Source organism: Anabas testudineus, chromosome 11 (assembly GCF_900324465.2).
Source record: "Anabas testudineus chromosome 11, fAnaTes1.2, whole genome shotgun sequence".
In the NCBI taxonomy this organism is placed as follows: Eukaryota; Metazoa; Chordata; class Actinopteri; order Anabantiformes; family Anabantidae; genus Anabas; species Anabas testudineus.
In genome coordinates, this window is record NC_046620.1 from 15,673 (window position 1) to 40,056 (window position 24,384).

General features: G+C 40.3%; 1 protein-coding gene across 3 annotated transcripts; it reads right to left on the bottom strand.

The window, feature by feature from the left end:
• Positions 1–212: 212 nt before the first annotated feature.
• On the bottom strand, positions 213–9,349 carry rnmt (RNA (guanine-7-) methyltransferase). Of its 3 annotated transcripts, XM_026349815.1 has the most exons (12): positions 9,206–9,235; positions 8,003–8,069; positions 7,253–7,418; positions 6,252–6,381; positions 5,917–6,042; positions 5,262–5,377; positions 4,906–5,087; positions 4,641–4,805; positions 1,845–1,962; positions 1,328–1,429; positions 1,217–1,250; positions 213–386 (listed from the first exon to the last, which is right to left on the bottom strand). In XM_026349815.1, exons 3-12 carry the CDS (start codon positions 7,409–7,411, stop codon positions 349–351), a joined length of 1,170 nt encoding a protein of 389 aa, XP_026205600.1. In that variant the 5' UTR covers positions 7,412–7,418; positions 8,003–8,069; positions 9,206–9,235; the 3' UTR covers positions 213–348. The 3 variants fall into 3 exon arrangements, with proteins under 3 accessions (XP_026205600.1, XP_026205599.1, XP_026205601.1); XM_026349814.1 differs by lacking the exon at positions 8,003–8,069 and having other exon boundaries at positions 9,206–9,349; XM_026349816.1 differs by lacking the exons at positions 8,003–8,069; positions 9,206–9,235 and adding an exon at positions 9,126–9,144.
• Between the last annotated feature and the right edge of the window lie 15,035 nt (positions 9,350–24,384).

Below are 24,384 nucleotides of genomic sequence, written 5' to 3' on the forward strand. Positions count from 1 at the left end.
AGATCTACAAAGTGAATATACAATATGCTAATGGACTCATTAAGCAGTGGGAGTATGGACTATGGTCAGGGAAGGATTGTGCAGGTCCAGAAGACTAGGTCCTAAGCCCAGTATAACTTTTAAAACACATGTACTCAGAACTCAATGTGGATCTACCCAGGTTTAACTAAAGAAACACTATCTTGAACTGAAAAAGAATTCCAGAACAAAAATTACCTTATATTTTGTTTAATTCATTTGTACAATAAACCCAATACAACTGACACACTTAAAAAAGAAAATACTGTACAAATAGCACATGAACAACAGGAGATATGAAGGGCAGCAGGTGACTCCAGAATATCAGCATCAGGACATTTTCTGAAAGACAAAAACCAGGTAGATACCTGGACAGAACAAAATCCAGCTCAGGCTTTATTCTTATTTATTATTACCAGAAAAAGACAGTGTTAGTGATGAGTCATGCTTAATTATCACAAAATAAGATCTCTGGATTATCTGCTCTCTCTCAGCTCTTCTCAGATTTACAGACTGACAGATTTTGAAGGTAAACCTGCTTAACTTATTAATTTTACAATTACAATGGGAAAACTATACAATAACATAATTAATGAATAATGAAAATAGATACTTCAGTTTAATGGAGCTCAGGGGATTGAGAAAACCATTTGTTAGTGACAGGATTGAGTTCCAGCCCCTCTGTATGGGACATAAAAACCAAACATAGGTCCTTAATTTCCCCCTTTAGATCACTAAACTACGTAAATCACTTTTTTTTCCCCAGTAACAGTTTAGATGTGTCACATAATCCACTAAGATATGAAAGAAGAGTTTGTCAGCACACAATGTGACACGATGATCATTGAAGTCATTTTAAAAAAAACTAATTCCAAACACTGTTGATGTTTTAGTCTGATTCTGTCACTGCAGTCAGATTAACCAAAAATAAAACCAAGGCCTTTGCTGTCTTTTATTTATACTTAGATTAGACATCAACATTTCAGTCAGATTAACTGTATCGTAAACTCACACACTGTTACACATTTATCACATGTTCAGAATACTCTGTTCTGTTCTGTAAAGCTTAATCCAAAGTCTTGCTGAAACAAAAATTCTACTGTAAATGAAACCACTGCAGTTATGAAAATATCTCCCTCCTCCCACTGTATCCCTCAGTTTTGATTATTAATTAAGTGAAGTTAATAGAGAAACTTACTGGCTGCCTCCCACTCAGATCTGCTCAGAGTTCCCTGCACACACAAACACACACTGTTAAAGCCACAACAGAGCGAACAAGCAGGAACCAGTAAATTGTCAGCAGACCCACCACAGGTGTTTTGACTCCAGATTTGCTGCAGTACTCTTGAGCATGGCAGTAATCCTCTGGACTCTCTGTAGCCTGTTGTCCTCCATCCTCACAGGGAAAAGGCTGAAACACAGTTAACACATGTTAAATACACGGTTTATTAATTTCAATTAGTTTAGTCAAGTAGTATCACTGAAAATAGAGAATAGAGAACTAGCTAAAGACCAAAGAACAGACTACAGATGCAATGATGAACTAAAGAACCCAGAATACACTTAAGACTGAAGAACAAACTACAGACCTGAGAAAAGACTTAATTTCCCAGAACAAAACATAAAAACAAGATCACACTAAGACATTTCTATAGTTTAAAAGACCATCGTTGTGCAACATTAATTAAAAAAATAGAAAATCACAAAAATTTGTGGAAATGTCACAGTCTGTCAGGTTATATCTCCATCTAATAATTCTCGTCTACCACCAGGTTCAGTCTGTATAAGTGATTATTGATAGTAAATAATTAATAGTTCAGTTTTACCTCCAGAGCCATCATCTTCATCATGAGACTGCGATGATTATCCTTCTTCACTTTTGCTTCAAAGAACTCAGAGAATCTCTGCTTCAACACCAGACGCATGTTGTAACGCTTTGCCATGCTGAAAGAGACGTCCAGAAGTACAGTTATAGCATTTTTTCAGAACAGTACGTCTTTACAAAGGACGCTGGTCATCAGTTCTTTTCTAGTGAACTTAATTTAAAATTAATTTAAAAAATTATACACTGCTCAAAAAATGAAAATAAAGGAACACTTTGTAAACACGTCTGGAAAAACAAATCATGCTGGATATCTATATTAATATGGAATGGGTAATATGTTAGAAACTAAACAATGCCACGTTTTAATGGAAATAAAAATTATCGACCTAGAGAGGGCTGAATTCAAAGACACCCCAAAATCAAAGTAAAAATGATGCAGCAGGTTAGACCATTTTACTGAAATTTCATTGCAGCAACTTTAAATGATACTGAGTATTTTGTATGGTCCCCATGACCATGTTGGTGCTTGTATACAAGCTAATAAGACGACCAATGGTGTCCTGGGATATCTCTGGGGTATATCTCAGATCTGGACCAGGGCATCACTGAGCTCCGAGGCATTCTGATGCGCAACCTGGCGGAGTCGGATGGACCAAAACATAATGTCCCAGAAGTGCTATTGGATTTAGGTGAAGTGCCAACAGGACAAACCCAGGACCCACAGCATCAGCATAGGGTCTGACAATGGATCCAAGGATTTCATCTTGATACCTAATGTCACTCAGGGTGCTGTTGCCTTGCCTGTAGAGGTCTGTGCGTCCCTCCATGAATATGCCTCCCCACACCATCACTGACCCATCAGCAAACTGATCATGCTGAACAATGTTACAGGCAGCGTCACCGTTTCACGACTGTCACATGTGTTCAGGGTAAACCTGCTCTCGTCTGTAAAAAAGCACAGTACCTGGAGTATGTCACACCCTTCTAGCTGAGCTGAAGAGGTCTCTCCGTGGATGTGGAGCTAGTGCTAAACTAAAGGCTATGAGATGGAGATACAAACATTCCTACTATCCATCATCATGGGAAATGTTACAACATGATAAAAGACTGCCGTGAGCAGGCAGCAGGTCCAGGTGGTGTATGTCCTAAGCTGCTTAAGGTGCTGCTCAATAATGTGAGCCTCTCCAGAAGATCTTCTACCTTAGTCTACAATTAGGGAGGGTCCCAGCTCTATGGGAAATATCTTGTATTGTTCCAGCTTAACTAAATGACTATAACAGGTCGGTAATTATAGTCCACAGTAGAATGACAACACATATATATCTATATCTATCTATCTATATAAGAAATTGTGAGTTCCCCTCCCCCTTACAAAGGGGGGAGGAATTGTAAAGGTTGATGGTCTCAGGTACAAAGGAAACTGCCCTTTTACTGAACATCTCGAAAACCAAGGAGATGGTAGTAATATAATAGGTAGATTTTTGAAGCTCCCTCCTCATCCAGTCAGCATTTGTGGTGCAGACATTGAAGTGGTGCTAGCCTACAAATATCCAAGTGTGCATCTGGATAATAAGTTGGACTGGTCACTTCAAACAGATGTCTATACTGTACTATTCTAAACTTAAACATCCCCATGGACAAAAGAAGTAGCTGCAGTGGACGACTCACCTCATTGCATTGTAGGACTGAAAGATACAGGAGATCCTTCATCGCCACAGCCATTAGGCTCTACAACATGCTAGCCAACAGCAGATGATTACTACTATTACTTTGTATCTACAAGACGTCCTGAATTTCCCTTTGGGGTAAATGAAGTTTATCTTATCTTATCCTTGCACAAAGGAGCAGATACTGGTCTTGCTGATGGGTTAAGGACCTTCTTTGGCCACGTCCAGCTCTCCTAGAGCTCTCCTCCATGCTCTTGTCATGCAAGTGTGTCAGTGGCCTCCACCTGTAAAACCATTTCTGTTTTGGTGGTCGTCTGATTGTTGCCCCTCTCTCAACTCTTAAAAAGTTGCAACACAACATCAGTATCAACATTGGATCTGCGGTGATCCCTGCTAAGACAGCCAGAAATCTGGAGGGCATCATCGATGACCAACTGACCTTCACGGAACACATCGCCTCAGTCTTTAGGTCATGTAGATTTGCCCTCCACAACATCAGAAAAATCAGACCCTACTTGTTGGAGTACACAACCATCACCACCACAAACTTATTGTACAGGCGTTTATCATATCTTGTCTCGACTACTGCAATACACTGCTGCTGGGGTTACCGGCATCCACAACCAAACCCCTCCAGATGATCCAAAATGCAGCAGCACGCCTCATTTTCAATCAGCCAAAAAGGTCTCATGTCACACCACTCTTCAGATCTTTGCATTGGCTTCCTGTGGCTGCAAGGATTAAGTTCAAAGCTCTGTCTCTTGCCTACAGAGTGGTCTACTCTACAGCTTCAACTTACCTCAACTTAATCATTCAGGTCTACAACCCCCTCCAGCACCACACAGTAGACACCAACTCACTTTCAATATTTAAAAAATTGCTCAAAACAGAACTCTTCCACATCTTTCTTTGCACTTAAAAAAAAACAAACTTTTCTGCTCTATCATACTTGCATTTCATGAAACAAACACTTCTTTGACAGCACTTTGCTTTGATCTTTTTCTCCTCGACTTAGATTTTTTTGCTTGCCTTATTCCTTACTTGTAAGTCGTTCCTTTAATTTTCTGGGCAGTGTTCATCACTCGGTACAACAAGTATCTGAATTGTTCACAATAAAAATGATCTCTTACTGTTCAAAGAGAGGGAAGTAGACAAGGAACTCTGGAACATTAACAACGTCCTCAAGGCTGAAGTGATACTGACACCCAAACAGAGGGTATGAACCTTTGGACTGAAAGGAAACCTTAAAAACCTTGTTTCCAAACGATAGAGAGTCTGACGCCTCCAGACGCTTCCTGCAGGTGCAGACACAGCAAAACACAGCTTTAAGTTTTCACATATAAAAGTCTAAAACTTTACTTTCTCAAACATAAAAACTTAAATGCTTATTCTTACACAAGTTCATAAGCATCTGGCGTGGTTCCGATAAAGAAACCTCCAGGTTTCAGACGCTCACAGGCATTTCTCAGCATCATGTTGGCTTTTTGTTCCGTTTCAAATGAGTAATGATAAACAAACTGACAGCTGCAGATGTCAAACATAAGCTCAGGATCATCAAGCTTCTCTGACAACTCATCCTGCACACAGACAACACAAGGATTGCAAGTTTGAGTAATAGAGGTATGACAACCCTAACCCTTACGAAGATCAACAGTTCATGACAAAGTGAATCAGGAAAACCATATTCTAAGGTGGGTGTTTCTGCTTTGCCTTAGTGTAGAGATAAACTGATCTAAATGTTGTGGTTCTACCTTGGCACAGTCTGCGGCAATGAACTGAGCAGTGAAGATTTTCTCATTAACAAAACTTTTCCTCTTCATCTCTTCGTAACGAATCTGACACTGTTCCACCGACACTGCTGCCATGTCTGAAAACAAACCATTGATTATTGATTATTTAAATCTTATATCACCAAATCTTTTGCACAAGGCGACAGTAAAGTGATTACTTTGTTAAACTGACATTTGAGGGTTAGCTTGTCTTACAGGGAGCTCGATAGAGGGCTAAAATCAGTCTTGTCAAACTGGTCTAATCTGTCTGATAAGGGCTTGAGGTGGACCTAGTGGTTTCAATTAAAAGAGGTTCTACAGGACCAGTGGTAACAATGGATAGTAGTAGTAGTAGTAGAAGTAATGAGCAAGAATAATTGATACAGTTAGTAATTCAAATTTCCAACACTCTTCACAAGTTTATCTTCCACAGGAAAAACAGCAACATCTGAAAGTTCTGGAGCTAAGAAGGAGGAGGAAGTAGCATGGGTTCAGATGGAAGATAATGAGGTGCCTGATAAGCACATGGGAGAGAAGTACCTCAACTTTTTTTTCAGCAACTGATGTAGAACATGAGGAATCTCTAGCATCTGCTGCCATGTTCAGGTTCACACAGGTAGGGCTAAGAACTGGTTACCTGCACAGACCAGGTGACTGATCCCTCCTCTCCTCCACTTCAGCAGATCTCCTCCTTTCCCACAGCCAAGGTCCAACACAGATATCTGCCGAGACCCTGCTCCCCGCACCTGCTCCAGGATCTCACCTGTTGATCAAATAACCAAGAATTTCCGAGGTTATCTTCTCTAAACAACTGTTCAATCATTTTTTTTCGGGTGAACTGGACTCACAACCACTGGTGTTACTGAACAACCAAACAACTGCTGTGGTGCACTGACTAGCAGCTATCAACAGCAGATATCATCAAACAGTAAAGACTGATGTACTAAATAATGCTTATTACTGATTAGTTACCGATAAGGACACTCTTCAGCCAGTTGTTGAAGTTCCTCATGAAGAAGATTCTGCTTTGACTTCGAACAGCCAGACCAACTTCCTGCAGGCGGTTGTAGTGACTTGCAACTTTCACACCGTGATCACTCACCTGACAGATTTATAACATGTCATCAATAACTTCATGCTGAACAATCACACACATTTTCTACCCTGTCCTTAATAACAACTAATTACAGCTAGATAGATATTTTGTTAACCAAAATGACCTGTTCAGAGAGACACATTCAGCATGACATTGTTTCAATCACATCTCCATAAGTCAGAGAACCACACATTTTACACAATGGCTGGTCTGTAAACAATACAACCAGTGTTAGACCACCTTTCTGTTACCTGCCCCAGAATACTCCCCACTCTGTAGAAGAACACCACCACTCACAAAGGTTGAGAAGGACTGCTCTCAGCTACAGGACTCCTTTGCATGCACTGACTGGAATGTGTTTGTGGCCATACACACTGAGGCTATACTGCCCTACATTTAGTTTTGTACCGACAGTGACACTGGAGAAAATCTTAGGGGGTTTCCAAATAGTCTGCATGCATGGATTCATTATGGATTCAGTATTGAGGAGGAACAACCTGGGGAAAAAGTTGATAACCTTTTTGCGCGCCTCTGTGGAAAGACTGTTGAAATACGGCATTACGGTGTGGTATGACAGCTGCACCAACACTGGGCAACTGCAGAGTTCAGAGTTCATTAAAAGGGTTAGGGTTAGAGGATTGTCAGACCACTTGCCTTATGGTTAGGGCTAGAGGACTGTAAGTTTTTGGGATGGGGTCCTTGAGAGCAAATTTTCAATGGACCATTCAAGGACTGGTCTCTACAAAACTGGAAATTGTTAAAAAAAAAGAAAAAGTGTGCAAATCTTACATACTTTATGCGTCTACAAGCACCAGAGTCACATTAATGTACCAAAATAATCGAAAAAGTGGATTTTGAATATATGGGTACTATGTACCTGTTTCTTGGTAGGTGAGGATTCCTCCCCATTCTCCTCTTCATTGTGTTTCCTTTTTATTCCCACTTTCTGTCCACCACCTTCTTCTAGCTGGTGCCCTCTCAGCCCATCTCCCTCTCTGGGTCTCTCTCCCACCTCTGTCACACACTGAAGCTCCATCTTTTACCTGACAACACAAAAATAGTCCAACAGAAAGCTTCAGGCTCTGTTTTCCGTACTAAACAGTGAGACAAAATGACATAGAGATACAGCAGGTGACTGACCTAAGACTAGACTGAAAAAATGTATGTTATTTCAAACTGGGAATACTTTAACAAAAGTACTGATAAGAAGGAACATGTACTAAAGAATACATATATAAATATGTATCTCTGTGTTTAATATCATCTTGTCAGTCATCTATACAGTGGAAATAAACACACCAATAATTAAAAAATAACTAAATAAATCGCACAGCTGCCAATGTGGGTTTCTTCAGATACATCTTTACTGGTCTGAGAGTTATTCTCACATGCTTTCTTTATTTCATATTGCTTATTTCAGCCGGCAATCTTTTTTAACCAAAATCTCCAGGATTTGGACAGCAAGGAACAGGTGGGGAGTTGACTATGATAATCCAGTTGCTGCTGTGCTGACAAAAAAAAACAAAACTGCTTAAATCCTAGGTCTTCCTGTGATCACGGTGTCTGTCACTTGTCACAATAAATCTGTCTGTGTGTAATAATTGCACATCAAACACAGAATACATACGATGATACATGTGATGACTGAAGAGACATCAGCTGGTGTGCTGAGCAGCACGTTTCATTAGAAAAAGCTTCCATATGAAAGTTTAATAATAAAAGAAAAGAGCTAGGGTTAGGGTAACCCTAAAAAAGTGTGCAAATATTGCTTTAAAGACCCGTCCTTCCACCTAAGCATGGCATGTTCGAAGTATCATCAAAGCACATTTTTGCTGACTTAGAGCAGTTGTCTATGAACCGAAGGGTTGGTGGTTGAAGTCCCTGTTCCCAAGCAAGTTTGTCAAGACAACAACAGCACAGCTGTTTAAACACAACAATGATTGATCAAACCCTATAACAAAAATTTCAATGTTTTTTTTCAATGTCAATTTTTGTTTGATTTTGGTGCAATGTTTAGCAAGGAGCACCAGTGCTACCCTTGGAAAGTTAGTGCTGAGGGTTAGATTAGTGAGAGACATTGATTAGGACACAAAGCCTCTAACTGACTGTAAGCAACCACTTCCTGACCTTGAAAGTGCGCAAGGAACACAGGTGGAAGAAAACTACTTATAAACAGGTAGGAGGTTTATTCAAATAAAGAAGAGCTGGAGTGCAGAACTATCCACCCTGACTGATTCTAGTGCTAATAAAACAAGGCAAACACAAAAAATACAATATGCAAACAATGGAAAACTAAATCACTATCACCCTATTCCGTGATTCGGTGCATGTTTGTATGACGAGGACCCTGCTGATTAATCCCGAGGACGTCTCAAATTAGAGTCATGCTGCCAAACAACAAACAACTGATTCACTATCAAATCCAGCTGAACAGTCAATTTTATTTATACGGAGTTTATTAACTGTTAACTTAGAAACGCTGGTTCACCTAAACATCAACTTCATTTAAAAAAAAACAGGATTCATTCTTGACTAGTTTAAAATCTGTTACTAATAATTGCAGGCAGCAGTAATTGTTTAAAGCATACGAAACTGTATGTGATCTTTACAAAAATCAACTGCTAACGTTAGTTAGCGTCATCTGTTAGCCGTTAGCATGCTAATGGTCGTTAGCTATACCTAAATAAAACACCAGTATAACTTTGGGATCCGTCGCAACCAACTGTAAACACGGGCCAGATTTAACCCACCCAGCAAACCAGAGAAAGGCATCCCGTTACCGATGAAAATCTTTAAAAATCCTATTTTTTGTTTAAAGCAATAAACTCACTGTGTTTGCAGACAAGACGCGTGCGCTCTGAGCAGCTTCTTCTTCTGGTGATTTCAGGGAGTGTAGACGCAGCTCGGCGTATTACCGCCCTCCACTGGAACACTGTAAAACTGCTTTGATCATCAGCTGGTGGCCGAAAAAAGATTTTACAGACAAATTAACAAGTAATTTCCTTGGTGTATCTGCTACATTGAAGAAAAACATGCTCGATGATTTCATGGTTGCCACACTCACACAACCTAGTAGAGATTTTTAATAATGTGCAGACAGTTCGCATACGTCACAGTAGAGACAAGATGGCGGCGGTGCCAACTGAAGAAACGCACAGATATAAACGCATACTTCCATACATTCGTACATGTATAGATCTGTGACACATATGAAACACCGACAGACAAAAATTATTTTCCAGCTGTAGTCTACTGTACAACATTATGCTAAACACTAATTGTGCTATGCTGAGCAGGAAATAAATATATAACTAAATAAAATAATAATAAAAAAACTAAATAGGGCCTACTAATAAAACTAATAAAGCGTAATAATAAAATGTAACCAGCATCCATCTCAAATCAAACTGAACTCATATAGTAGGAAAAACTATTTAAGTGCATTTTTGCTTTAAACATGCTCAAGTGACTGGTGAAGATTCTCAGTCGTCCAGGTGAAGTTATCTGAAAGTTGAGTTATGACAACTGGACTACCTTCTTGTCAGATCGAAACATTTCACTATTCATCAAGTAGCTTCTTCAGTTTGAAGATAGTTGGTTAGAGACACAGATTTATGCTCCAGGTTTGGTTTCACTCCACTACAACATAAACCAGGAGTCATTAGGACCATAGAGCTCAAAACATCCCACAGAAGCCCAGTTGAAGGAACACAGCACTCAAGACCTGTGGACCCCAAATGGGACGGCATCCTGTTCCAGGAAATAGCGATGAAACAGTCAGAGTCCCAGGTCCAACGCAAAAACCTGGTCATCCTTTCTAGACTGGGTTTTAATAATAATAAAAATAATAATGTATACTTTATTGATCCCCTTGGGGAAATTCATTTTGGACAGCTGCCAGACTGAGTCGGCGCCAATACAGGGTTTTGCTGTCTTGTCCAAGGACACTTCAGCTAGTAAGCAGGAGGAACCAGGAATCGAACCACTCACCCTAAGGTCTGTAGGTGACTGCTCTACCACCTGAGCTACTGCCACCCCAAAGAGAAGCTTTAAGTTAGCTCTAGGCCGGAGCTCCAGGCCGAAGCTGAAAAGGATTTTCAGAAAACATAGCATACCTGTCTATTTCAAACCCACCAAAACACTTAGAAACTCGTCCACCCTAAAGGGGCCTAAAAATCTCAGAGACACTTAGTCTAATCAGGATATCTCCTTCACGTCATACATTAAAAAAAATCTCTAGAACTGCCTTTTTTCATCCTGTCCCAAAGTGATGCTGAAAAACTAGTCCATGCATTTGTTACTTCCAGACAGGACTATTGTAATTCATTATTAATAGTTTGTCCCAATAACTCCTTAAAAAGCCTCCAGTTAATCCAAAATGCTGCAGCCAGAGTTCTGACTGGAATTAGCAAGAGAGATCATATTTCTCCTACGTTAGCTTCTCTCCATTGGCTCCCTGTAAAATCCAGAATTGAATTTAAAATTCTTCTCCTCACTTATAAATCACTTAATAATCAGGCTCCATCTTATCTCAAAGAACTCATAGTTCCATATCTTCCAAGCAGAACTCTACGTTCTCAGACTGCAGGTTAACTTGTGGTTCCTAGAGTTTCCAAATGTAGAATGGGAGGCAGAGCCTTCAGCTATCAAGCCCCTCTCCTGTGTAACCAGCTCCCAGTTCAGAGGCAGACACCCTCTCCACATATAAGACTAGACTTCAAACTTTCCTTTTTTATAAAGCTTATAGTTAGAGATGGATCAGGTGACTCTGAACCATCTCTTAGTTATGCTGATATAGGTTAGTCTGCTGGGGGACCTCTACTGATAAACTGAGCTCCTCTCTCCTTTCTCCTATATCAATGCAAATGCCACCATTGCATGTCATTAACTTTGGGTCTTCTCTCTCCTGTAGTTGTGTTTCCTCCTCTCTGTCTCCCTCTCTCTGTATTTTTCTGCAGATATCCTCGGCCTGGAGCTGTACATCTCCAGAATCCAGTTGACCTGCCCAATGTTCTTGCTGCTTGTTGTTGTCTTATTGCCTGCTGTTCTTTTACTCTCTTACTCACGACAACCGGTCGTGGCAGATTGGCGCCCACTATGAGCCTGGTTCTGCTGGAGGTTTCTTCCTCTAAAGGGAGATTTTCCTCTCCACTGTTGCCTAAAACTTGCTGAAATGGGATTGTTGGGTTTTCTCTATATTTTTTTTTGTATAAATATTTTCTGTAAGGTCTTAAACCTTACACTGTAAAGTGCCTTGAGATAACTTCTGTTGTGAATTGGCGCTATACAAATAAAACTGAATTGAATTGAATTGAATTGAATTGAATTGAATTGAATTAAAAGGCCAGACTCCAAAACACAACTCAAATATAGTGTATGTGGTCCAGTGCAGTGAAGAAAGCTCTGAGCTGTAGATTGGAGAAACCAAACCGCTGCTACACAGGAGGAGTAACACTTCAGGACCTGAATCAGCTGTGATGGAAAGGAATACCCCCTCATAGGCCTTAGACACAACCTGTCTCCTATTTAACAGAAGTCAAGTTACCGTGATCAACCAGATGTCTAATTTTTAAGTGTTTATGTTTAAGTATTAAACGTTTCTCCGGGTTCTTCAGCAAAGCAAACATAACAGTTATCACTGTCGCTCAACTTTAACTACAATTTTATTCATTTAATTCATTCAATTTAGTCTGTGGACTGACACTCCTGCTCCTCCTCCTTCTCCTCCTCCTCCTGCTCCTACAATCATCGCATCACCTCCTGTTGCCGATACTGACTTGTTATACAAATTCACTGTAGCCCTTTAACTCATTTTAACGTTAAATACTTAGTTTTATTACACAGTGACTGAAGTAATAGCTGTAACATACGCTTGTTACAACTAGCCAGTTAACTCTGTCTCCCTTTCTCTGTTCTCCTGTGCGGGTATCCTCCTCCTTGGAGCTGTATATCTCCAGAGTCCAGTTACTGGTCCTACCAACCTGTCCAGTGTTGTTGCTCCTTGTTGTTGTTTTTTTCTCCCTGCTGTTCTTTTCTCTCTCCTCTTTCTATTCACATCAACCCGTCGAGGCAGATGACCGCCCACCATGAGCCTGGTTCTGCTGGGGATTTCTTCCTCTAAAGGAAGTTTTTCCCTCTCAACTGTCTCCTGGTGCTGCTCAGTGGGGTTTTTGGGTTTTCTATATAATTATGTATACAGTTATATTCTCTAAGGTCTTAAACCTAAAACACTGTAAAGTGCCTTGGGATGTCTTCTGTTGTGATTTGGTGATATACAAATAAAATTACAGCAACAAATTTTCCTGTGAAGATGGATCAAACTTAAATTAAAGATGCATAGATGAGGTTTAAATTTATAAATATGTGTAATGACAGTAAATGAGCAGCAGATGATGCTGTGAATCTGTTGATGTAAATATGAATTATCATCCTCTGCTTCAGTAAAAATTAACAGGAAGACATTTATTCAGTGAACAAAACCATTACTTAATGTGAGAAATGTAACTGATATCTAAAAAATAAACAGTAACTACACTGTACACTACACACTTCAGAATCTAAACTGAAATAATTCAAATGGTCAACTTTATCACTAGCATTCTTATTCTTATAATTAATATTATTAGTAGTAGTCGTTGTCATTTATGCGTATAAAAGAACACAGATGTAAATCATCTTCTTTTTCCCTAAGCCACCAATCTCTCACATGTCTTCCACGTGTCTACACCATTGTCCATGAACCAAATCTCCCCCCTCTGGCAGCTCCCTCCTCAGCTTTCTTCTCCCAGTTTTCTCTGTACAGTGAGTAATAGAAGCATTTGAACACCCTGCGATTTTGCAAGTTCTCCCACTTAGAAATCATGGAGGGGTCTGAAATTCACATTGTAGGTGCATTCCCACTCTGAGAGACAGAATAAAAAGGAAAATTATAAAAAAAAAAAAAACATAAGTATTTCAACACCTGAGAAACAGCAAGAATTCTGGCTCTCAAAGACCTGTAACTGTGCCTTGAAAAAGTCCACCTCTACTTCACTCATTACTCTAAATTAGTAGCAGCTGTCTGAGCTCTTTAAAGACACCTGTTTACCCCACAGTCAGTCAGAAGCCAACTACTACCATGGGCAAGACTAAAGAGCTGTCAAAAGACACCAGAGACAAAATTGAGAACCTCCACAAGGCTGGAAAGGGTTATAGGGCAATTGCCAAACAGCTTGGTGAAAATAGATCAACTGTTGGAGCAATTGTTAGAAAATGGAAAAGACTAAAGACGACCGTCAGTCTCCCTCGGACTGGGGCGCTATGCAAGATCTCACCCCCTGGGGTATCACTGATGATGAAGGGAGATGAAAGGTGAGGAATCAGCCCAGAACTACAAGGGAGGAGCTGGTCAATGACATGAAGACAGCTGGGATGACAGTTTCAAAGGTCACTTTCGGTAGAACACTACGCCGTCATAGTTTCAAATCATGCATTGCACAGAAGGTTGCCCTGCTCAAGTCATCACATGTCCAGGCCCGTCTGAAGTTTGCCAGAGACCATTTGAATGATCCAGAGGAGGCATGGGAGAAATTCATGTGGTCAGATGAGACCAAAGTAGAACTTTTTGGTCTAAACTTCAGTTGTCGTGTTTGGAAGAAAAAGAGGGTGAGTTGCATCTCAAGAACACCATCCCTACTGTGAAGCATGGCGGTGGTAACATCATGCTTTGGGGGTGCTTTTCTGCGAAGGGGACAGGGCGCCTGCACTGTATTAAGGAGAGGATGAATGGGGCCATTTATTGTGAGATCCTGAGCAACAACCTCCTGCCCTCAGTCAGAGGATAAAAGATAGGTCGTGGCTGGGTCTTCCAACATGTCAATGTCCCGAACCACAAAGCCAGGATAACCAAGGAATGGCTCTGTAAGAAGCATATCAAAGTTTTGGAGTGACCTAGCCAGTCTCCAGACCTCAATCCAATAGTACATCTTTGGAGGGAGCTTAAACTCTGCGTTGCAGAGAGACAGCTATAACGTTGTATGATTAAAAATCATACAATGTGATTTCCTGAAATTTTCCTTTTTATTCTGTCTCTCAGAGTGGGAATGCACCTACAATGTGAATTTCAGACCCCTCCATGATTTCTAAGTGGTAGAACTTGCAAAATTGCAGGGTGTTCAAATACTTCTTTCCTCACTGTACATCTCCTCTGCATGAACAAGCGAAGTCTCACCTGTCTCACTTCTGTCTCTGAACCATTCTACATTCTTTCACTCTAATAAACTAATTTCCAATCCTGTCCATCCTCGTCAGTCCCAATGGAAATAATTTTCAGCTCTGCCTCCTGTCTTTTTGTCACTGACACGGTCTCCAGTCCAGACAACACAGATGGTCTCACTACGGTCTTATAAACCTATCCCTCTCGCAGAACCCTTCTATCACTTTTACCCACTCCACCCTGCCTGTACTCTGTACCCAAGAACTTTAACTCATCCACCTTCACCACCTCTGCTCCTTACAGCTGCACCATCCCTCCACATTCTGTCTCCCTACTCCTGTTAGGTTTGTCCCTCAACCAGTTGATAAGGAGGACACTACAATAGTACAATTGGTTAAAAGGTTCATTTTAAGAGACTCATGTGGGGAAATGGGAAAAGGAAAACAGCATTTATCAACTGGTGAGCAGAGGATTCTGGGAAATGTAGTACCAAAGGGGAGTGTAATACAGAGGAGTGGGTGAACAGAACGTGTGGAGCAATGGAGCAACAGGAGGGTTCTGGGTCAGAAAAGGAAACTGAAAAGGAAACTGGAAAGGTCTGAAAGCAGGTACAATAGGGATATCCAAACAGTATTCAAATCCATAAGACAGGTGATAACCAGACACCTACACAACCAGGGCAAATGGTCCAGGTTCAGGTCACATCAGGTATCAGGTTTCAGGGAAAGCTAGAAAGGGATGGAGAGTGTCATCAGGTATAAAGTAGCATAATCTTGCAAGTGAGTGAAGGCTGAAGGACTGCTTAAAAAGCTAAGAGCAAAGGTGCTTTAGTGTGTCACCGTTTCTGCACATGCTGTTTTCTGCCATTTCTGTCTGTCCTCTAATCTATGGTCCCCTTCTCATTTCAGATAACACACGTCCCCTGCATGTTCCCGCTCCTCAACCCCCATGCACCTTGTTAACGGTCATCTGGTTCACCTGTGTCACTGTCTCTGCCTCATCGCCATATGAGCCAATTCACAACTCTGCTCCCCTGTCAGTTTATCATCTTCTCTAGGAAGACTGCATCTGCCTGTCTGAACCTGCTGCACTGATTCCACTGAAAGACTCTCTGAACTTGTTTATCCAGGACTGTATGTATTTCTGTCTTCCTGTCCGTTAGAGCAGCCAATCTCAGTTATTGCCCTTTTTTTATGAACTTTCTTACCTGCTAGTGCAGACAACCCCAGTTATTGTATTTTTGTCTTTTGTTTTCCATTGCCTGATTGCCATTGCCATTCTCCTGCCTGTTAGTGCAGTGTCCTTAGTTCACACCTTAGTTCGTTTCTTAATTTGTATCCTCCCTGCCTAGTAAAGAACACTCTCTCTACAGCCTGCCTCAGATCGTGCTTTTGGGTCCACACTCCTACCTGTGACATAGTGGTGGGAAAACCAGGAGGGAGAGAGAGAGAGAGAAAGTCAATTAATCCATAAATTTGCACAAAGTCAACTGGGGAGCAGGGGTGTTACCAGATGGGTATGAGCAGGAACAGAAATATGTAAGCTGCAGTAGGAACAGGGACCAACTCCCTTGTAGCTCTTTACATTACATTACATTACAGTCATTTAGCAGACGCTTTTATCCAAAGCGACTTACAAGTCATTACAAGTTACAAGGGTAGGCAGGGCAGCGTGAGGAGGTCTTGCCTAAGGACCCCTACTGGAGGTAGCTATAGCTGGGATTTGAACCCCAGTCTCCCGGCTGGTTAGTGTAGTGGTAACATCACCGCCTCCCATGTGGGAGGCGGTGATGTTACCACTACACTAACCAGCCGCCTTTACTTTCACTGCAGATAGTAGAAAACCAGATAGTATCATATATAAATATTTGATAAATAAAGAGAAAGTCATTAAAATAACATTTATTCTACAGAATTAAATGAAGCAGCAGCTTTATTCACTCATGATAAAAACCAAACTCAAGCTAAAGCCAATTAGCTTAGCATTGAGAAGAGAACTGCACAGGCTTCACCCCACAAAGGCTGCAGGTCCTGATGGAGTCAGCCCAAGGGTGCTGAAAGCCTGTGCTCCTCAGCTATGTGTTGTTCTCTAGCACATCTTCAATCTCAGCCTGCACCTGGAGAGAGTTCCTCTAGGGTGGAAAAAGTCGTGCCTGGTTCCAGTGAATAAGACGCCACGTCCCAGAGTCCACAATGACTTCAGACCAGTGGCTCTGACATCACACATCATGAAGGCTTTTGAGAGGCTGATCCTGGAGTCCCTCCGACCTCTGATCAAACCCTCACTTGATCCCCTCCAGTTTGCTTATCAACCCCATATTGGAGTGGATGACGCCATCATACGCCTTCTCCATCGCACCTACACCCACCTGGACAAGCCTGGGAGCTTAGTGAGGATCATGTTTTTTGAGTCCGAAAGAATGCTGGATAGCATATCTTCTCAGGTTGATGTGAGACTATCTGGCAGAGTGGAGAGGCACACAGACCTGCTTAAGTAGTGAAGGAGTGGCACAGGTGTAGCTAATGAGTAATCAGAGTCATGAGGTAGGGAGATGGAAAACCGGAAACAGACAGAACAGAGCAGGAATCATGACAAGTCCTTTGTCCTTTTGTAAGACACATTTGCAGTTTCTGAACCGCATTTCAGAACGCTAGTGAATCTGCGTCTGTTTTCCATATAGGCCAAAGAGGAGCTCTGTCCATCCATAGGGGGCACCACTGGCAAATTAAATGAAGGAAAAAGAAAACTAGTAGTTACCAATTTACAAGTTTAATAATAGTAGTAATAATAATTACCATAACTACAGAGCTTCATAATATAAAAAAAACAGGCCCAAGATTTTGAGAAACAAGCTGTATCAGAAGTAATGAAATAATGAACAGCAGTTACATAATTCTAATATATGAGATATTATGTCAAAAAGCCTTCCAGAACTGCAAAAAAGGAGAAAATGAGAGAAAAAAGTAAATTAATTATGAACAATTTTTCTATTCAATTGAAAATTGGTAAAGGTTATTCATTAACCATGTTTATTAAAGTTTAGTTTTAGTGAGAATAAGCAGAATTCCAGTCTTTTGACTTTAAAGATAAAATCATCATTTAGAAAGGTTAAACATGTAAAATCAAACTAATCCATTCCAATTGTTAAGTGGTGTTCCCCTTCAGACTGCAGTTCTCCAGTGTTTCATTTTCTTTTGAACCTGAGTGAACCTGATCATATCCACTGTTTGTGTCTAACATGACAATGTAGGTTTTGGATCTGAGCTGTTTCAGACTATGTTTCAGCAACATTTACATTTAACTGAAGGTAGCAGCATTATTAAAATGAACGTAAGACGTTCTCCACACTGTGGTGATGGATATGGTTTTGGTGCGGTTAAAGCTTGAGAGTGGATGAGTTTATGCAGACAGACACAGTTTGCTCCAGTTTCATATCAGCTGATGCTGGCTCAGTTTCATACAATGATCCTTTCTGGTATGTCTGTAATTCACCCTGCTGATGGAGATCTGAGACTTGTTAGTGTGCTGGCAGACGCTCTGGCTCACTGTTGTCCAGCACAACTTTTACTTATAAAGATCAGGTCCCTCGCAGGAATCCAGAAAACTAATAACAGTCTGAATTCTTCACTTAATGAAAAGAAAACCTCTCAGAGGATACATCCTTATAGGGTTGTCCACTCTGCTCATGTGACACCTCAGGTACAACTAACATCCCACTTGACCTTAGAGCAGTTTGACCTTTAACCTCACATTCAGGTGATCCAGATCAAACAACAGGAGACAAAGGAGAAGGTGAAACAACAGCAACAGCAACCCATTCTTTTGTTGACTGCCTTGTTCAGTGATTGATTAGTCATTTTATTTGTAAATGAAGCTAAAACAAAGGAGGACCTTACTTCTGACTCAGTTAGAAAAGTAACACCAAAGTATGAATGAACATTAGGAAGATTATAAATGAATTAAACCGACATTCGGTTCACTATAAAAAAATTTTGCTGATTATTTTTTTTGTTATTTTCCTGATGACTAATCACAACGGCTAAAGTCAGCAGTCAAAGAATCAAGTTAGAAGAAGCATGAGTGACAAGATGAGGAAGAATTGACCTTCAGTCACCTTCAACATAGAGTCAACAGTGATTGTTACCACTAAGTTTGCCAGAAACTTGGGGGTGATCATTGAAGATCAGCTGAGATTTACCGACCAAATCTCATCTTTCTCCACATCATGCAGATTTGCCATTTTTAACATCACAAAGATCAGACTCGGCCTTTCAGACTAAACAGCACAACTCATTGTTCAGGCACTGGTTATATCTGGTCTTGACTAATGCAGGGTCTTACTGACAGGGTTTCTGCACCATCAAACTTTAGATGATCCAAAATACAGCAGTACGTCTCATTTTTGATCAAATAAGCCAAAAAGGACACCAACATCACCTCAAAAGATCCCAGACATAACTTTTCAGCTCTATGGTTCCATGATGGTGGAACCATCTGCACACTTAGCTGCATTATTCTCAATTTTTTTAAATCTGTCTGAAATAGAACTCTTCCGAAACTCTCAGCACTTAAATCCAAAAACAATCTTGCACTTGTATCTCACGAAACACAAATTTTTCTTAGCACTGTACTTCTATGTTTTCTCCATAACTTCGATTTTTTTGCCTTGTACCTAACATATAAGTTGCTTTGGATAAACCCTGCTTTAAGCAACTGCTTTACCAACTGAGCTACTGCCACCCCAAATTTGTCCTCCTGTTCTGGGTATGACCTGGAGTCTCCTTCCTCTTGAATGTACTTGGAAAATTTTCAGTGCAAGGTGTCCAGGAACCTTAGGACCTCAATTGGCATGTTTTAACATGAAGGACCAGCAACCCTACTTCAAGCCTTCTGCGCTAATGTGCAGCTTAATTACTCTATCCCTGACCACTTAATTCAACAGATTTGTCATGATGTGTCTATAACACAATTTTTTTGTTTATACTTTCCACATTTACCATGTCAAATTTCTTCCACATCTTACACAATTATGGGGGACTAAGTGCAGAGAAAGACAAGAGAGCCTATTCCTAATGCCTTAAACATCTTCATTAACCCTGTCTAGCTTTAACCATTATCAATTCAATTCTACTCAATTCAATTTTATTTGTATAGCGTCAAATCACAACAGAAGTCATCTCAAGGCACTTTCAGTGTTTAATGTTTAAGACTTTGCAAAATAATTATACAGAAACCCAACAACCCCACTTGAACTGCATTAGGCGACAGTGGAGAGGAAAAAGAAACCTCCAGCAAAACCAGGCTCATGGAGGGTGGCCATCTGCCTTGACCGGTTGGGGTGAGCGGAAAGAGAAGAGAGGCTTTTAAGCAGTCAATGGGAAATTCTATTAATAGTGAATTAATAGAATAGTCCAGTCTGGAAGTAACAAATGCATGGACTAGTTTTTTAGCATCACGTTGAGACAGGATGCTCCTAATTCTACTAATATTCCTAATGCGACAGAAGGCAGTTCTATCTTTCTGTTTTGTCTGAATTTAGGAGAAGGAAATTGGAGGACATCCAGCCCTTTATGACTTTTAAGCACCTTGAGGTTTCATTAATTGATTGGATTCTTCTGATTTTAGCTGGGTATCATCTGCATGACAATTTAAATGTATAGAGTGTATAGTGAAAAGAATCAATTCAAACACAGAACCCTGTCGAACTCCGTAGATAACTTCTGTGTGTATGGAAGACTCATCATTAACATAAACAAACTGGAATCTATCTGCTAGATATTATTTAAACCACCCTATTGCTGTTAATTTAATCCCAATTACATGTTCCAGTCTGTGTAATAAAATGTTGTGATCTATAGTGTCGAATGCAGCACTAAGATCCAACATGACGAGTATAGAGAGTAGACCATTGTCTGATGCTAATAGAATATCTTTAGGCACCTTTACCAGTGCTGTTTCTGTACTATGATGTACTCTAAATCCTGACTGGAAATCTTCATACAAGTTATTACTGCGCAGGTGGTAACATAATTGCTTAGAAACTACCTTTTCAAGAATTTTAGAGATAAAGGGTAGATTGGATATTGGGCTATAATTTACTAAAACCCCTGAGTCCGGAGTAGGCTTTTTGAGTAGAGGTTTGACTACAGCAACGTTAACAGGCTGTGGTACGTAGCCTGTTAGTAAAGATAGATTGATCTGATCTAATATGGACGTGCTGATCAAAGGTAAAACATCTTTGAAAAGTCTAGTTGGATACTGACAAATTAATTTAGAGCTATTGTACATACGAGAGCCTCCATGCTGTATGCATGGAGAATCTGATCTGATCAGAAATTCATGAAATCATTGCTGCTAAAACTTAAGGTGATACTAGGCTCAACAGAGCTATGACTCTTTGTCAGCCTGGTTACAATGCTAAAAGAAACCTGGGGTTGTTCTCATTTGCCTCTAATAATGAGGAGTAATATGTGGTTCTAGCTTTACAGGGAGCTTTTTTATATATTCAAGATTCATCTAAATTAGTGGAAAACCACTTCCTTTCCAGCTTACGTGATTACTGCTTTGAGCTAAAGATTTGTGAATTGTACGATGGAGCTAGCTTCCTCTGATTCACTACCTTGTTTTAACAGTATTGAGTATTGTTCGAAGTGAGGCTGCAGTATTATCAACAAGATAGTCGACTTGTACTGGAGTAAATTTAGGATGACTGCCCTTCTCTGTGTTGGTACATAGGTCCACTTCTTGTATCTACTGTTTCTACTTTCTGTATGTCCTTACAGACACCCTGATGTGTACACTGTGTTCAACTATCTCAGTAATTTTTTTAGATATGAAGGTGGTACAAGGTGTTCAGAGATGTTCTCTTATGTTACAGTCATCCTCTGTTTCAGGCCTGCCCTTTCCTGTGGGACACCCTGAAATGGACAGAGGATGGAGGGATAAAAGGATAAAGGGATGAAAGGGTGGATGGGCTGATTAATGGATGGAAGCTCAATAAACATGTAAATCTGACCTTACTGTGTTTCAAAGCTGCAGCATTGCTGAATGAACCAGCTGCTTTAAAAAGCTTCTTCAGCCGTTCAGTCGACTCTGTTTACACCAGAGACGTTTTCAGACAGAAGAGGCTTTGATACTCAAATACCACACAGCCCCCCACCCTCAGTAGCCCCCTATTCCCCCCATCACCCCCCAACTCCATTATCAGTGTGTGTGAGGGGATCTCCAGAGACAGAAGCTGTTCTACCTGCCTTCATTACAACAGTACACTTGTATTATACTGACTTCTTCTTGTAATAAACCTATTAAAAATAGACATTAATATAATTGTGTTGATATTTATTTTATTTCTAATATTTATATCTAGCTGTGTGTTAATGTGTTTGTTTTTGTTCATTTTTATTCTTTATTCTCTTTCTGTCAACATAAAATGTAAATGTAAAAACGCGTGAACACAACAACATAAATAAGAACAATAATAATACATAAAAGTCAGGACACACACCTGTGCATACCTGAAAACTGTAAATGATGACACACAGGTGTAATGCTTGTATTGTTTATAAGGCAGTTTTATTTAAACTACCCATCAATGATTTACTCCAAACATAAAGACACACATAAAGATTGAAAGAATCAGTCTCAGCATGGTTTAGTGAAACAACCATGTTTTTTCAAACATTGATTTGTTTATTTAGGTCTACGTCCCTGTAATTCCAAGATGGTATTGACAGTGAGGACACTGAGGACAACCCCTGAATGACCGACGTGACTTAAATATTGACAGAAACGTTGTCAGAACATTTTATAAAATACTATTTTTGTTTGGACTGATTTTCTATGACAGTTGTTTGGATAAAACCTGTTCACTATATCAGTAAACAAAAGCAGGTCGCAACAATCAAACTACGTTTCATCAACTGAGACATATTAATGTTAATTTACATTATAGAAACATTTCTGATTTAATGCTGCCCCAGATTTTACTTTACTGATAAAAAACTTGATTTAGTTCACTGTTCACTGGTCTGGAACTAGTATCTGAAGGACTTTACACGTAAACTCAGTTAAGGATTTACAACCTAGTTTAGATGTGTTTCTGTTCTGTTGAGGTTCAGAACTGTAGTGTTTCAGAACTGTTCTGGATCAAGCCCACAAGCTCTAGTTCCAGGTAAAGCGTCATTGTTCTGCTCTGATTGTTCTCCAGGTTCTATCAGGTGGATCTGAGTCTGGTGAAACTCGACCTGCTCCTAATGTTCAGACTCACTGTGTGTTAGAGGGGGATTCCCTGGACTATGAGAGTGCCGGGAAACTCCACAAAGACTCAAAGACCAAGTGTGTTGCTGCCATTATATGGGGGGCAGGAAGGGGGCACAGAGTTTGCACTAAAGAAATTTGTATTAAGTGAGAAAGTGAGAACATTTCTATAATGTCAGAGTGTTTCTACAATGTGAAAACATTTATATGAGGCGGTACTCACCTGAATTTTTATTAGTTTCAGTCTCAGACAAATTTCATTTTATTTGATTTTTGATTGTTTCACATATAGTCACAAAAACTAGATACTAGATGTATGGACCACTTTTTGTGTCATTGTCTATTCATACATCCAATACTTTAAACACGTTTAATGTCAGGGGTCGTAGGGCTGCATCATTGGTTGGGTGAGAGGCGAAGTCCACCCTGGCAGGTCTTCAGTCTATCACAGGGCCGACATACAGGGACACACAAACATTCACACCTGTGGGCTATTCAGAGTCATCAATTAACCTAACTGCAGGTCTTTGAACTGGCAGACGAAGCCAGAGTACCCGGAGAGAACATGCACCATCACACCATTGTGTCATTTATATCAATATAATCCTATATTTCCATATGTGAAGCTGGCTTTGTTGTATATACAGGAAATGTTCACACCTATATTTTATCAATCTATCTATCTATGTATGTATGTATGTATGTATGTATGTATGTATATATATATAGCGGCCTTACTCCAACAAGCGTGTCCCCGAGACCTTGAGGGTCCTGCGTAGTATCTTAGCTGTTCAGGGGACTGCACTCTTCTGGACAGAGATCTCACATGTTCTTCCTGGGATCTGCTGGAGCCACTCTCCCAGTTTGGGAGTTACAGCCCCCAGTTTTACTATCACCACGGGTACCACTTGTGCCTTCACCTTCCACATCTTTTCCATCTCGTCTTTCAGCCCTTGGTACCAATAGTTCCTTGTTCTCATCTCTTGTCCATGAATGTCTTATTCTTGTTCCAGTAGCCCACTTCTCATCAGGTTGCCCTGGTTCCCCAGCACCTGACGCGGACCTTGTTTACCCAGGCGGTGTCCGAGCCGGTTTGATCCTACCAACCATTCCAGTGTTTCTGCTGCTTGTTGTTTTTGTTGCCTGCTGTTCTTTTCTTTCTTCTCTTTCCACTCACCCCAACGGGTCAAGGCAGATGGCCGCCCATCCTGAGCCTGGTTTTGCTGGAGGTTTCTTCCTCCAGCAGAGGGTTGTTGGGTTTTCTATATAAATCTGTATACAGTTGCAGTGTTTAAGGTTTAAGACCTTATAAATATGAGGTGCCTTGAGATGACTTCTCTTCTGATTTGGCGCTTTACAAGTAAACTGAATTTAATTGAATAATGTTGGGACATTTCAATAACGTCAAGATTTTTTCATATTTTTTCATACATGTCAATGTATTAACTTTATGTCAGCATGGTAATGTCAACAACATGTCAATCACATGAGTCTCTGCTTATATTTAGACATGGGAGTCAAGTTTGTGGGTCCTCAGATATACAGAAATACTCATTTGT